We start from the raw sequence: 14,407 nt of genomic DNA, 5'->3' as shown, positions 1-14,407 counted from the left end.
GTTGGAAGGAAGCGGCCGTGGCCTTAATTAAGGTACAGCCCCAGCATTTGCCTGGTGTGAAAATGGGAAACCACGGAAAACCATTTTCAGGGCTGCCGATAGTGGGATTCGAACCTACTATCTCCCGGATGCAAGCTCACAGCCGCGCGCCTCTATGCGCACGGCCAACTCGCCCGGTACCACACAAGTATTTTGGGAAGGTATGTGGTCTGCGGGATTTACATTTCACCAGAGATTGTGTTGAACATTTTCACGGTGTCTGCTCTCTCCAAAGGTCAGCAGTCAAATGAGACCACGGAAAGCAAATAAAACAGCATCAGAATTCCCCAGTTGATATGTATTTTTCTATTACATAGAGAACACACATTAAAAATAATCACTCAATCACTACTGATTTGCATTCAGGGCAGTCGCCCAGGTGGTAAATTCCTTATCTATTGTTTTCCTAGCCTTTTCTTAGATGATTGCAAAGAAATTGGAAATTTGTTGAACATATCCCTAGGTAAGTTATTTCAACCTCTAACTCCCCTTGCTATAAAGAAATATTTGCCTCAATTTGTTCTCTTGCATTCCAGCTTTATGTTCACATTGTCATCTTTCCTACTTATAAAGACATCACTCAAACTTATTCGTCTACTAATGTCATTCTACACCATCTCTCCACTGACAGCTCGGAACTTAAATTTATAATGTCCAATGGCGGACCAACGGTATTGGTATTACATACCACTTAGTCGAGCAGCTTGTCTCCTTTCTCCCAAGTCTTCCCAGCCCAAACTTTGCAACATTTTTGTAACGGTACTCTTTTGTCGGAAATTACCCAGAACAAATCAAGCTGCTTTTCTTTGGATTTTTTCCAGTTCTTGAATCAAGTAATCCTAGTGAGGGTCCCATACGCTGGAACCATACTCTAGTTGGGGTCTTACCATAGACTTATATGCCCTCTCCTATACATCCTAACTACAACCCCTAAATACCTTCATAACCACGTGCAGAGATCTGTACCCTTTATTTACAATCATATTTATGTGATTACCCCAATGAAGATATTTCCTTATATTAACACCTACGTACTTACAATGATCCCCGAAAGGAACTTTCACCCCATCAACGCAGTAAATAGAACAGAGGACTTTTCCTATTTGTGAAACTCATAACCTGACTTTTAACCCCATTTATCTACATACCATTGCCTACTATCCATCTCACAACAATGAGGTCATTTTGCAATTGCTCAAAATCTTGTAACCTATTTATTACTCTGCACAAAGCAAAAAGCCTTACCGGTGATTCCACTTCTTTACACGTACCATTGATATATATATAAGAAAACAAATACCCAATAATACTGCCTTGAGGAATTTCCCTCTTAATTATTACAGGGACAGATAAAGCTTTGCCTAATCTTAATGCTCTGAGTTCTATTTTCTAGAAATATAGCCACCCATTCAGTCTTTTCTCTAGTACGATTGCACTAATTTTTGCCAATATTCTCCCGTGATCTACCCTATCGAATGCCTTAGATAGGTCAATCGCGATACAGTCCATTTGACCTCCTGAATCCAGAATATCTCCTATATCTTGCTGGAAGCCTACAAGTTGAGCTTCCGTGGAATAACCTTTCCTAAACCGAAAAAACCTCCCATCAAACCAGTTAATAATTTCGCAAACATTTCTAATATAGTCAGAAAGAATGCTTTCCCAAAGCTTGCATGCAATCCATGTCAAACTGACTGGCCTGTCATTTTCAGCTTTATGTCTATCACCCTTTCCTTTATATACAGGGGCTACTATAGCAACTCTCCATTCTTTTGGTAAAGTTCCTTCATGCAAACAATAATCAAATAAGTGCTTCACATATGGTACTATATCCCAACCCATTGTCTTTAGTATACCCCAGAAATCCTATCAATTCCAGCTGCTTTTATAGTTTTCAACTTTTGTATCTTACTGTAAATGACATTGTTATCATAGGTAAATTTTAATACTTCTTTAGTGTCAGTCACCTCCTCCATCTGGACATTATCCCTGTAACCAACAATCTTAACATACTGCTGACTGAATATTTCTGCCTTTGAAGATCCTCGCATACACGCTCCCCATGTTCATTAACGATTCCTGGAATGTCCTCCTTGGAGCCTGTTTCTGCTTTAAAGTACCTCCCTAAACATATTCTTCCATTTTTCAGTAAAATTTGTATGACCGCCCATTATGCTTGCCATCATGTTATCCTTCAGTTCAGTTCAGCTAGTTGCTTTACGTCGCACCGACACAGATAGGTCTTATGGCGACGATGGGATAGGAAAGGCTTAGGAGTTGGAAGGAAGCAGCCATGGCCTTAATTAAGGTACAGCCCCAGCGTTTGCCTGGTGTGAAAATGGGAAACCACGGAAAACCATTTTCAGGACTGCCGACAGTGGGGTTCGAACCTACTATCTCCCGAATATTGGATACTGGCCGCACTTAAGCGACTGCAGCTATCGAGCTCGGTCATGTTACCCTTAGCTGACTTCTTTGCCAGATTCATTTTCTTAGCAAGTTCCTTAAATCTCTCCTTACTTCCACAGCCATTTCCAACTATTTCTTTTCAACCTTCACCTCCTTCTCAGTCTCCCTACTTCTCTGTTATAATATAGTGGATCTTTAGCATTCCTTACCACCTTTAAAGGTACAAACCTATTTTTACATTCCTCAACAATTGCTTTAAACCCTTCACAAAGTCTATATATTTTTATTTACCGTTTTCCACCGATCACAGTTATTTTTTTAGAAACTAGTGATGGGCAACGCTCTCGCTCGAGACTCTCGAAACTGACGTCGCAGATCTCGAGACTTTCGCGAGAATCTAGAGACCGATTCTCCTGTAGTGAGAGCTATGCGACGTACCAGTAACTACGAGTGTAAACTTGATAGCATATCAGCAGTTATTGCGTCAAATAATGTTCTCATATGGAAACGCGCGAGCCAATAAATTTCGTCAAAAGCCCGGCAAAGTACTACATGTTTAACTATGAACCCCTTAATACCATTAAAGAAAGTGAAAACAGAATGTCAGTATCAAACTATTCGCGACTTATTTGGGGTGGACATCTTAGCTGAATAACCCTGCATAATTTGTGAATGACTGTAGATAGGATGCACACCTACTTCGCTACTAGGGGCGTGCATTATTCGAACTTTAGACGGGGAAAGATGTGCTTTGCTACATGAGTGTAACGTGTAATCTAAAATGCCCGAGTTTGCTCGAATTCTTTCGACACGGGTGATGGGCTCTCGTTCTGCGAGCTGTGCGACGTCCCAGAAACTACGAGCGTAAGCTTCATAGTATATCATCAGCAGTTCTCATATGGAAACATGTATGACGATAAATTTTGTCAATTCGTCCGTTACTTCATCTTTCGCAGTGACGGATCCCTTCTTCTTCATTTTTCTCTCTCTTTACCCCCTGTGGGTGAGGGACGCAGACGAATAATACACCCACGGTGTCCCCTGCCTGTCGTGGGAGGCGACTAAAAGTGGCGACCAAAAGATGATTGAATTAGAACCATGAAACTACTTTTGATTCGTACCATCACGCGGGGAACACCATGGGTTGCCTGTACTTGCGAATAGTACCACTATATTAGGTACGAGATAGGTTTGTGATTAGTAGCAGCAAAGAGTTGGTTCTCCTGTGGGTCTCCAGTACCCGTGAGTCGTACCCATGTGAGCAACACCGCAGGTCTGGGCGTTGCCTGTGAGTTGTACCACTATATGAGCGACACTGTGGGTCTGCGTCGCCTGTGATTAGTACCCACTACGTGAGGAACATCACGGCAATACCGGCACCCGTGACTAGCACACCTAGGTGAGGAACCTTATCGGTTTGCGTTGGCTATGAGTGGCGCCATTGTGAGAAACACCACAGGTCTGCGTTACCTGTACGAAGTACAGTACTTGTGAGTAGTACCATGTGTGGAACACCTCGAGTCTTCTCTACTTTTGATTAGTACCCCAACATAACAAATATTATGGTTCTACTTTACTAGCGATAAGTACCATTCTGAGGGGCCTCTGACCTGGATTTTGGACCCCTTTAGACATCAAGCATCCTCGATTCAGGGTTGTGTTTTATAAGAGGTCCCTTGATCAGTAATACTATTATTTATGATCTTTTTTGAGTCGGATCCACTGTTTTATTTTGTGTTCATGTCCATCCATTCATACTTCGTCATTTTTTATTTTGGTCAGTGGATGAATTTCCACTTTGTCATTTCATTTCCCACCATTAGGGGCCGATGACCTCGATGTTAGGCCCCTTTAAACAACAATCATCATCATCATCATCAAATTTTGTCAAAAGCCTAGGAAAGCACTGCATGTTGAATTGTGAGTTCCTTAATATTATTAACGAACGTGAAAACAGAATGTCAGTATCTTGAACTGTTTCCGAGTTATTTCAGGTGGACTTCTTAGCTGAATAACCCATATAATTTGTTAATAACTGTAGATAGGATGTACATCTACCTGGGTACCTCGCAATCGTTGTTGACAAGGTAGCTTCTTGTGATGCAGACCGGACCGGAGGTGTTTTGTGACGATTCCTCATCATTACTATTATGCGTTTTTAAGTGCTAGATCATCCCAGAAGTATTTCTGCCGACGTATTTTACTTATTTTGAACAAGCAACACAGCGGGTTGTGCTATGACATCTCTTCAAAATAACCGTCATCCATGACTTACGTTGCGTTTCGGACATCGTCTTAAAGTTGTCGCGTACAATTAGACGCAATTACATATTGCACAGTCATATATCGAAGTACATAATTATGACGCGAATTCTCTACATTGTAAGGAATTATTTCCTTCGTCACCAAAATATCGGTAAACACAAGCAGTGGTTATATGTTATTGAATGTGGAGTCTGATAACGATGTACACCTACCTGTCGAAAGAATTGGAGCAAATTGAAGCATTTTTAGATTAACCATTCCACACATGCGTAATGACGGTTGCATACGAAGCAAGGCGCATCTTGCCTCGTCTCGAGTTCGAACAATGCATGCCTTTAGTATCCAGGTACGTGTACGTACAGTAGCCGTCAGGTTCTATACTTAAACCACTCATTCGTGTACCTACCAGTGCATGCAATGCCAGAATGCGTATCCTTTATCATTTATACTGCGTCAAAATAGACCTCGGTAGAAATAAACGCCCTAGTCGTTTGTTGACACGTATTTACGAAATTGAGAAGGCCCGTGGTTGGCTATTCGCATACTCGGCACAAACAACATTCAGCTCCGACAACCTGTAGGCCTACGACACGTTGCTCGCCGCACAATGCGGGGACAACGCTCTCGAGATCTCTCGCGAGAAATAGTACCTGCGCTAGTCGCGAGAAATCTCGAGACCTCGTCTCAGACTGCCCATCACTATTAAAAACTCCCTCATGCCTGTTTCATCAGCCATATGGTACTGCCTAATAGTTCTAATTTTAATACCTTCCTTACTTTCACATTAATTTTTAACTACCACAGAAACAGCTTCTGATCACTAATGCCATTTATTACTTCGGGTTCCCTACAGAACTAATATGGTTTTACCAGCACATCCAGAATATTCTTCCCTCTAGTTGGTTCCATCACTTTCTGTATCAGCTCCCCTTCCCATATTAACTTATTTGCCATTTGTTGGCCATGCTTCCTGTCGTTCACATTACCTTCTCAAATGACATTTGGTAAATTGATATCATCCGCTAAAATTACGCTCCTTTCCATATGGTTTTCCACATAGCTGATTATCTTATCAAATGATTCTAAATCAGCGTTAGTGCTACTCTTTCCCGTAGTGAAGGGAGCCTGAGACGAGGTCTCAAGATTTCTCGAGAAATCTCGAGAGCGTTGTCCTCACAACGTGCGCCGAGCAGCGTGTCGTAGGCCTGCAGGTAGTCGGAGCTGAATATTGTTTGCTCCGAATATGCGAATAGCCAACCACGGGCCTTCTCATTTTCGTAAATACGTGTTAACAAGCGACTAGGGCGTTCATTTACACCGAGGTCTATTTTGACGAAGTATAACAATTATAAAGGATACGCATTCGGGCATTGTATGCACTGGTAGGTACACGAATGAGTGGTAAGTACAGAACCTGACGGCTACTGTAGGTACACGTAACTGGATACTAGAGGAGTGCATTATTCGAACTCGAGACGAGGTAAGATGCGCCTTGCTGCATATGCAACCCCCATTACGCATGATTGGAATGAGCAATCTAAAAATTGCTATAAAATATTCGCGTCATAATTAGGTAGGTACCGGTACTTCGATATATGACGGTGCAATGTGAACTGTGTCTAATTGTACGCGACAACTTGAAGACGATGTCCGAAACGCAACGTAAGTCGTGGATGTCTCATTTTTGAGAGATGTCACATAGCACAGCCCACTGTGTTGCTTATTCAAAAGTAAAATACATCGGCAGAAATACTTCGTGGATGATCCGGCACTTACAAACGCATATCAATGAAGAGGAATCGTCACAGAACAACTCCGGCCCGGTCTGAATCGCAAGAAACTAGGTACCCTGCCGACGATTTTGAGGCATCCGGGTAGGATTACATCCTAATAACAATTATTAACAAATTATACGGGTTATTCAGCTAAGAAGTCCACCTGACATAACTCGTGAACAGTTTAAGACACTGGCATTCTTTATTCACTTTCGTTAATGGTAAGGAGCTCAGTTCAACATGCAGTGCTTTCATAGGATTTTGACCAAATTATCGTCACACACGTTTCCATGTGAGAACTGCTGATGATTAGTGATGGGCAGTCTGAGATTAGGTCTCGAGATTTCTCGAGACTAGCGCAGGCACTATTTCTCGCGAGAAATTTCGAGATATCTCGAGAGCGTTGTCGCCGCATTGTGCGGCGAGCAGAGTGTCGTAGGCCTACTGTACAGGTAGTCGGAGCTGAATGTTGTTTGTGCCGAGTATGCCTTCTCCATTTCGTAAATACGTGTCAACAAGAGACTATGGCGTTCATTTCTACCGAGTTCTATTTTGACGCAGTGTAACATAATTATAAAGGATACGTATTCTGGTATTGTACGCAGTGGTAAGTACACGAATGAATAAGCCAAATACAGAAACTGACGGCTACTGTAGGTACACCTACCTGGATACTAGAAGCGTGCATTATTCGAACTCGAGACGAGGCAAGATGCGCCTTGCTCCATATGCAACCACCAATACGCATGAGTGGAATGTGCAATCTAAAGTGCTTTAGTTTGTTCCAATTCTCTTGACAGATAGGTGTACATCGATATCAGACACCACATTCAATAACATATGACCACTGCTTGTGTTTACCGATATTTTGGTGACGAAGAAAATAATTCCTTACAAAGTTATAGAGTATTCGCGTCATAATTAGGTACTTCGATATATGACGGTGCCATGTGAAATTGTCTATAGTTGTACGCGACAACTTGAAGACGATGTCCGAAACGCAACGTAAGTCGTGGATGTAGGTTATTTTGAAGAGATGCCACATAGAACAGCCCGAAGTGTTGTTTATTCAAAAGAAGTAAAATACCGGTACATCGACAGAAATACTTCTGGGATGATCCGACACTTAGAAATACATAATATAAATGAAGAGGAATAGTCACAGAACACCTCCGGCCCGGTCTGAATCACAAGAAGCTTCCCTGCCAACGATTGTGAGGCATCCAGGCAGGTTTACATCCTAATAACAGTTGGCATTGTCTTCACTTTCGTTAATGCTAATAATAAATAATGTTGTTTTACGTCCCACTAACTACTTTTTAAGGTCTTCAGAGACGCCAAGGTGCCGGAATATAGTCCTGCAGTTCTTTTACGTGCCAGTAAATCTACCGACACGGGGCTATCGTATTTAAGCACCTTCAAATACCACCGGACTGAGCCAGGATCGAACCTGCCAAGTTGGGGTTAGAAGGCCAGCGCCTTAGCCGTCTGAGCCACTCAGTCCGGCGTTAATGCTATTAAGGAGCTCATAGTTCAACATGCAGAGCTTTCCTAGGCTTTTGACAAAATTTATCGTCACACACGTTTCCATATGAGAACTGCTGATAACTATCAAGCTTACACTCGTAGTTATTGGGACGTCGCGTCGCAAAGCTCGCAGCACACGAGAATCGGTCTCGAGAGCGTTGCCCATCATCCCTGCTGAAAGAATTGGAGCAAAGTCGGGCATTTTAGATTACACGTTCCACTCATGTGTAATGGGGGATGCATATGTAGCAAAGCACATCTTCCCTGTCTCAAGTTCGAATAATGCACGCCTCTAGTATCCAGCTAAGATGTCGACCCCAAATAAGTCGCGAACAGTTTAAAATACCGACATTCCGTTATCACTTTCGTTAATGGTATTAAGGGGTGCATAGTTAAACATGCAGTACTTTTCCAGGCTTTTGACAAAGTGTATTGGCTCACACGTCTTCATATGAGAACGATAAGTTTACAGTCGTAGTCGCACCTTGCACTACAGGAGGATCGGTCTCGAAATTCTCGAGCGAGAGCGTTGCCCATCACTACTGATGATAACTATCAAGCTTACACTCCTAGTTACTGGGACGTCGCACAGTTCGCAGCACACGAGAATCGGTCTCGAGAGCGTTGCCCATCACCCCTGTTACACGTTCCACTCATGTGTAATGGGGATTGCTTATGTAGCGAAGCACATCTTCCCCGTCTCAGGTTCGAATAATGCACGCCTCTAGTATCCAAGTAGGTGTACATCCTATCTACAGTTATTCACAAATTATGCATTGTTATTCACCTCAGATGTCCACTCCAAATAACTCGTCAACAGTTTAAGATACTGACATTCTGTTTCCACTTTAGTTAATGGTATTAAGGGGTTCGTAGTTGAACATGCAGTACTTTTCCAGGCTTTTGACAAAATGTATTGCTCACACGTTTTCATAAGAGAACGTTATTTCACGCAATAACTGGCAATGATATACTATCAAGTTTACAGTCGTAGTTACTGGTACGTCGCATAGCTTGCGTTACAGGAGGATCGGTCTCGGGATTCTCGCGAGCGTTGCCCATCACTACTTTCCCGGTCTGTACCCTTCACACACATCAAGTTTCCCATTATCTTTAGAGATAAGCCTTACACCTAGAATTCCATGTTCTGTCATCTTTAACTTTTTGTACCTTACAAATTCTTCTTTCACGAGATTGAATACTCCCCATCCTGCCATTCCTATCCTATCTCTACGATACACACTCTTGTTACAAACTATCACTATTATTTTTGTTCCGTATTGAAAACGGCAATCTCACTTAGTTTGCAAAAGGAGTAGTCTATATTTATTACCCCACCTATTCAATACAATTAATACCACGTTATGTGGTTAAATAAACATAGAAATTCTAAATTTTAAGGGGGACATGTTTCGCCCTTCTTTTATTGGGTATCATCAGCCTAATTTAATCTTAAAACAAGCATTGTTTAGAGGACACTGATATTTATAATTTATAAAAATTGAACTGTGATTTCTTAAGGTAATAACACTAAGACATCGTTACAACACGAGGAGTAGGAACTCCAGATAGACCAACGTTGTTAATACATTAAGATAGACATAGTTACATCGAATAATATAACTACATTCTTTTCCTCGGTGTTCTACATCTTCTAGAGGGACTACACTTTCACGAGACAGTCAAACATACCTGTCAAGTACTCTGATATACTCTTCTCAAAAGCAGCTTCCACCAGCATATTGTCCTTTTGCATTGGTTATATTATGATAATTTTTGGATCAATCAACTTAATAAGATAATTTGAAACATTTACCTTTTGTCTTGGCCAGTATTATTTAGCACATGTTTGCAAAAAATAAACAAAATTCAATCTCAATGTTTCAACCATTCTAGTCTATTGAAGATGTGTTGACAACCGCCCCAAGCAAGAATATGCTTGAATTTTCTTATGAAGAGGATCCACTTCAGTGTCAGACGTGCTGTTTTTAGAATTTTATACGTCACAAATTTTCTTTTGGACAAAGATTTTAAATTTGTTTACAATGATTTTTACATGTGATGCATATGATGTCTCAACATCATATTTTATAAGTACTATTCCTTAGTATTATTACCTTAAGAAATCAGAGGTCAATTTTTATAAATTGAAAATGTCAACGTCCTCTAAACAATGCTTCTTTTAAGATTAAATAAGGCTGATGATGCCCAATAAAAGAAGGGCAAAACATGTACCCTTAAAATTTAGAATTTCTATGTTTATTTAACCACATAATGTGGTATTAATTGTATTGAATAGGTGGGGTAATAAATATACTCCTTTTGTAAACTAAGTGAGAGAGACTCTTGTTCTGTGAGAATATTTCTGCATCCATTATATCATTTTTCAGCCATGATTCAACTCCTATTACAATATATGGATGCTGGTTTCAATTTAAAAGAGGAATGGAAAGAGCAATGGTTTCGTACAGCTCCGGAGTGACCAAGCCTATTTATTCCAAATCACGCTCCAGCTGGTTTCAGTTTGCCAAAAAGAACGTGGGTATCACTAAACAGGTTTCGCACTAATTGTGGAAGATCTGCATTCTCCCTTCACCAGTGGGGCTTCAGGGACTCTCCAGCATGTGATTGTGGTGCTCTAGTCCAGACCATGCATCATATAATGGACGAATGCCCTCTGCGTGCTTATGGTGGAGACCAAAAAGACTTTGCTGATGTCTCAGTATCCCTAGTGCAGTGGATAAACAATTTAGATATTCATGTACAATTGTTCCCTACTTACCATGTATTCTTTGCAGGGTTTTCTTTTGTATAATATTGTATATATTTGTCCATGTTGTAAATTCCATATGCTTAATAATAATAATAATAATATATGGTAAGTTTATATCTATTAAATTACTTAATTCTATTCCTTTCTTTATAATACTTCTACAGTTGAACACTAACATGAATTCTAGAATGGATTCTATAAATAATTCCTACAAGAATGAAAGGTAAAAAGCTCATAAACAGTAGTTAAAAATAACAATGGTAGGCACACTACATGAAAAAAAAAAAAAACCATACCATTCCTTCAACCCTAAGAAACTGAATGTGCCCAAATCCCCCCACCAAAAGTGGAGAAATAACCAAGTTCAACATTAAAAATACTACAGTTTAACTATGCATTAATATCAACTACATGTAAAATGGAAAGGAAAGAGGAAATGTTGCAATAACCCAGCACATACAAATACTATGTTATGAGCTGAATGTTATACTTTTATCTCTCAGGCAGTAAATCAAACGGCAATGGAAACACACAAAATGAAAGTTTAATACCATATTGCTCATGTTTTAGCCAACAAAGTGTTTCATGCAAGGGACAACTGGTAATAATCCACTGTTTTACTTCAACTCTCTTTATAACTCTGTCAATTCATGAGTACTGATATTCTTTAATGTTGATACCATCCACAATACCACATAACACTAAATTCTTGTTTGGTGTATCTTGAATGTGTTTTACCATCATTAAGAGAATGTGTCCAGTAATGCGTAAAACAAAACAAACCAAACTCCTTAGTAAGACATTCAATGAGAATTTTTCTGTACAAGGAAAACTAACAAATAATGCACTTTTATGAAACCTTAATTAAACAAACAAATACAAGTTAAGAAGAGGGACTATATCAATTATTACGCATTCTGATTTTTATTTTCATGACGTCAGAAACAGCGGGAGACAATTTTTAATGGTTATCAAAGAGGTACATTTCAGAAAACAGAACTCTAGCAGAATGGCTACTAATCCACTAAATTCTGTCAGTTTCTACTCTAACATTAAATAATAAGCAGCTAAACAAATTATCATTATTTTGCTAATCTCCTCCTAAGAGGAAGAGCAGAGACACTTGCTGGATCATTCTTCTTCCTTTTTGTTACAGGTACCTTATCTTCTTTATCTACATGAATTTTTACAGCTATCTTCTTTTGACTGGTAGTTCTGGGCAAATCTTTCTCTGCTTTCTCAGAAGATAAAACAGACTTTGCAGGCAATTTCTTAGTAGTCTGAGATTTGCTTTTAGGTGCAGGCTTTGACATTTTTGTTGACATCTGTCTGGTGTTAGAAGTCTGTGATACAGTTAATATCTTGGTCATTTTGTCTGCAACTAAAAATACAGGACTTTCATCTTTATTTTCATTCTCACTGGAGGAAAATACTTCATTATGTATTGTGCTAGTAACTTCCTGGTTCCCTAACACAGTAGGAGATTTTGACACTATATCAGGAAGATCTGCAGAACTAGAGCTATCACTTCTATGGGTTACTGCAGATGATTTTGTAACTTTCAATTTAGTTTGCTCCCGATGATTCTTAACTTTCCGTGTCTTCTTATCCGAGTCTGAGCTGCTTTCAGGAAATAAGTTGGCCACAACGGATAATGGAAATCTTCTAGGAGGAGGACTTTCATCCTCATTAGGCTGCTTTCTGTCAGTAAGCAGAGCCTTCGGTGGCATTTTATGACCTGCAGTAGTAGGGGTACTGGATTCCACATGCAAAGTAGTAACGGGCAGTTGAATTTCTTCAGCTCCTTCTCTTTCTGAAAGAAACACAAGAGTATATAATTTTCAGAGATGAACACATTCTATTATAAATATTAAACAAAGAAATTTACCGGCATGTAAATCAATTTAGGATAAAACTTAGGCACATTTACATCTTGGAAATCATTAGCCACCAATGGAAATTTCAACACCAAACTAATAGAGTTAAAAAAAATTTCAAAAAACTACGTTTCACCCTAGTGTGAAAACGAGCTCAACAGTTGGATGTTACAATTTTCCAAGATGCTGGGAGCGGGTTAGGCAGGCATTTCTAGTAAGTGGACAATCTTATTTCCCCTAGTGCACTGCCAATCCATGTGTCACAAATGAGGCTTGCACAGGTGTCTAAAGAGTGTACTAGCCAGCATCTTGGAAAGATACAGAAATTCAACCTACAAGCCTGTTAGCACATTTGGGTGAAATGCTTGAATTTTGAAGACCGGAAAGTCTTGAGACTATCAATTTTGATTAACCTATCTGAAACGAATTACAGTTCCCTACTGGAAACCTAATTTTTAATCCAACAGCAGTGAATTATATGCTACAGAAAAATCCTGCTTTAGGTATCACACAGATCACAAACATAATACTGTTAGATTCTCATATCGTGACCCCCTGTAGGATGATGAAGTGAGGGAAGAGGGGAAGAGAGATGCACAATGTAAGCATGTGGTGACAATTCTGTATTACAAGTTTATAAAAGTGGCACAAACATATTGACCTCTTTCTGTTCAGTTTGTGTGTTGATCTACAGTGTTTTATACATTTACTAGCTGCAATACCTTGCAATACCTGGCTCTGATCAGGTATTTTTTTAATATTTACTTTTAGGATTTTGTATTACCTGCTTGAAGTGAAATTTTGTAGGTTTCTTTATTGTAATACCGATATTTTACAAAATATTTCCCAGATTTAGTGTTATTGTTGAGTGTTCAATGTCAAGTTTTAGTTTGAGATTATTTCGTTTTGTATTAAACTTTGCCTTTGTGGCAACTTGTCTGGGAAGTAGTTGATCCTTTGAAATAAATAATAAAAGTAAGTCATAATTATGTATTTACATCTCATGCTATAGATGTGATTTACACTGTTCCAACAGACAGGACTGACACCAATCAGACTAGTGACCCTGAAAACTATGGATTCAGCTCTAATCTCTGCCATTTTAGACATTTCCTTTTTCACCTCTTCTCAACCCCCAAGTTGACAGATGCTGAACTTGGACTTAAATGGCATCCATAGTGTTACAATTCATCTCGGTGACCCTGAAAACCATGGATTTTTCACCAATATTGGTTGTTTTTGATCATTTTTAGCTGTCACACCCTCCTCACGTTCATGATGAAATAACTGATCCACGCTTAATATTTTTCTCTGACAAAGCATTATTCCATTTACATAGGTATGTTTCAATGCAGTATAACAGATACTGCAGTACAGAAAATCTCCATCGCATATACAAAATTCCTCTACATAATGAATGGATCAGAGCATGGTGAGCAGTAAATGAATACAGAATTACAGGACCTATCTCTTTTCATGGCACAATTAATGCACAAAGGTACAGCGATAATATACTCAAACTATCTTTTGATGAACTGACTGACACGGACTGTCAAAATAGATATTTTCAGCAAGACACTACCACTGCGCATACATTAAACTTAATTGAAGAAATTTTGAAGACAGTGTTTTTAGTACAGACACTGAGCTCGATAGCTGTAGTCGCTTAAGTGCGGCCAGTATCCAGTAATCGGAAGATCGTGGGTTCAAGCCCCACTGTCGGCAGCCCTGAGGATGGTTTT

General features: G+C 39.7%; 1 protein-coding gene across 1 annotated transcript in view; it reads right to left on the bottom strand.

Annotated features, from left to right (window-relative positions):
• Positions 1–11,314: 11,314 nt before the first annotated feature.
• Positions 11,315–14,407, bottom strand: part of LOC136870482 (uncharacterized) — a 251,138-nt gene continuing 248,045 nt past the window's right edge. The window contains exon 15 of the mRNA XM_068227133.1: positions 11,315–12,601. Coding sequence (XP_068083234.1) covers positions 11,871–12,601 — 731 coding nt within the window. The 3' untranslated portion in view covers positions 11,315–11,870. The remainder of the gene's footprint in view (positions 12,602–14,407) is intronic.

The sequence above is a fragment of the Anabrus simplex genome, chromosome 1 (assembly GCF_040414725.1).
Source record: "Anabrus simplex isolate iqAnaSimp1 chromosome 1, ASM4041472v1, whole genome shotgun sequence".
Taxonomy (NCBI): domain Eukaryota; kingdom Metazoa; phylum Arthropoda; class Insecta; order Orthoptera; family Tettigoniidae; genus Anabrus; species Anabrus simplex.
This window is presented reverse-complemented; position numbering and strand designations above follow the sequence as displayed.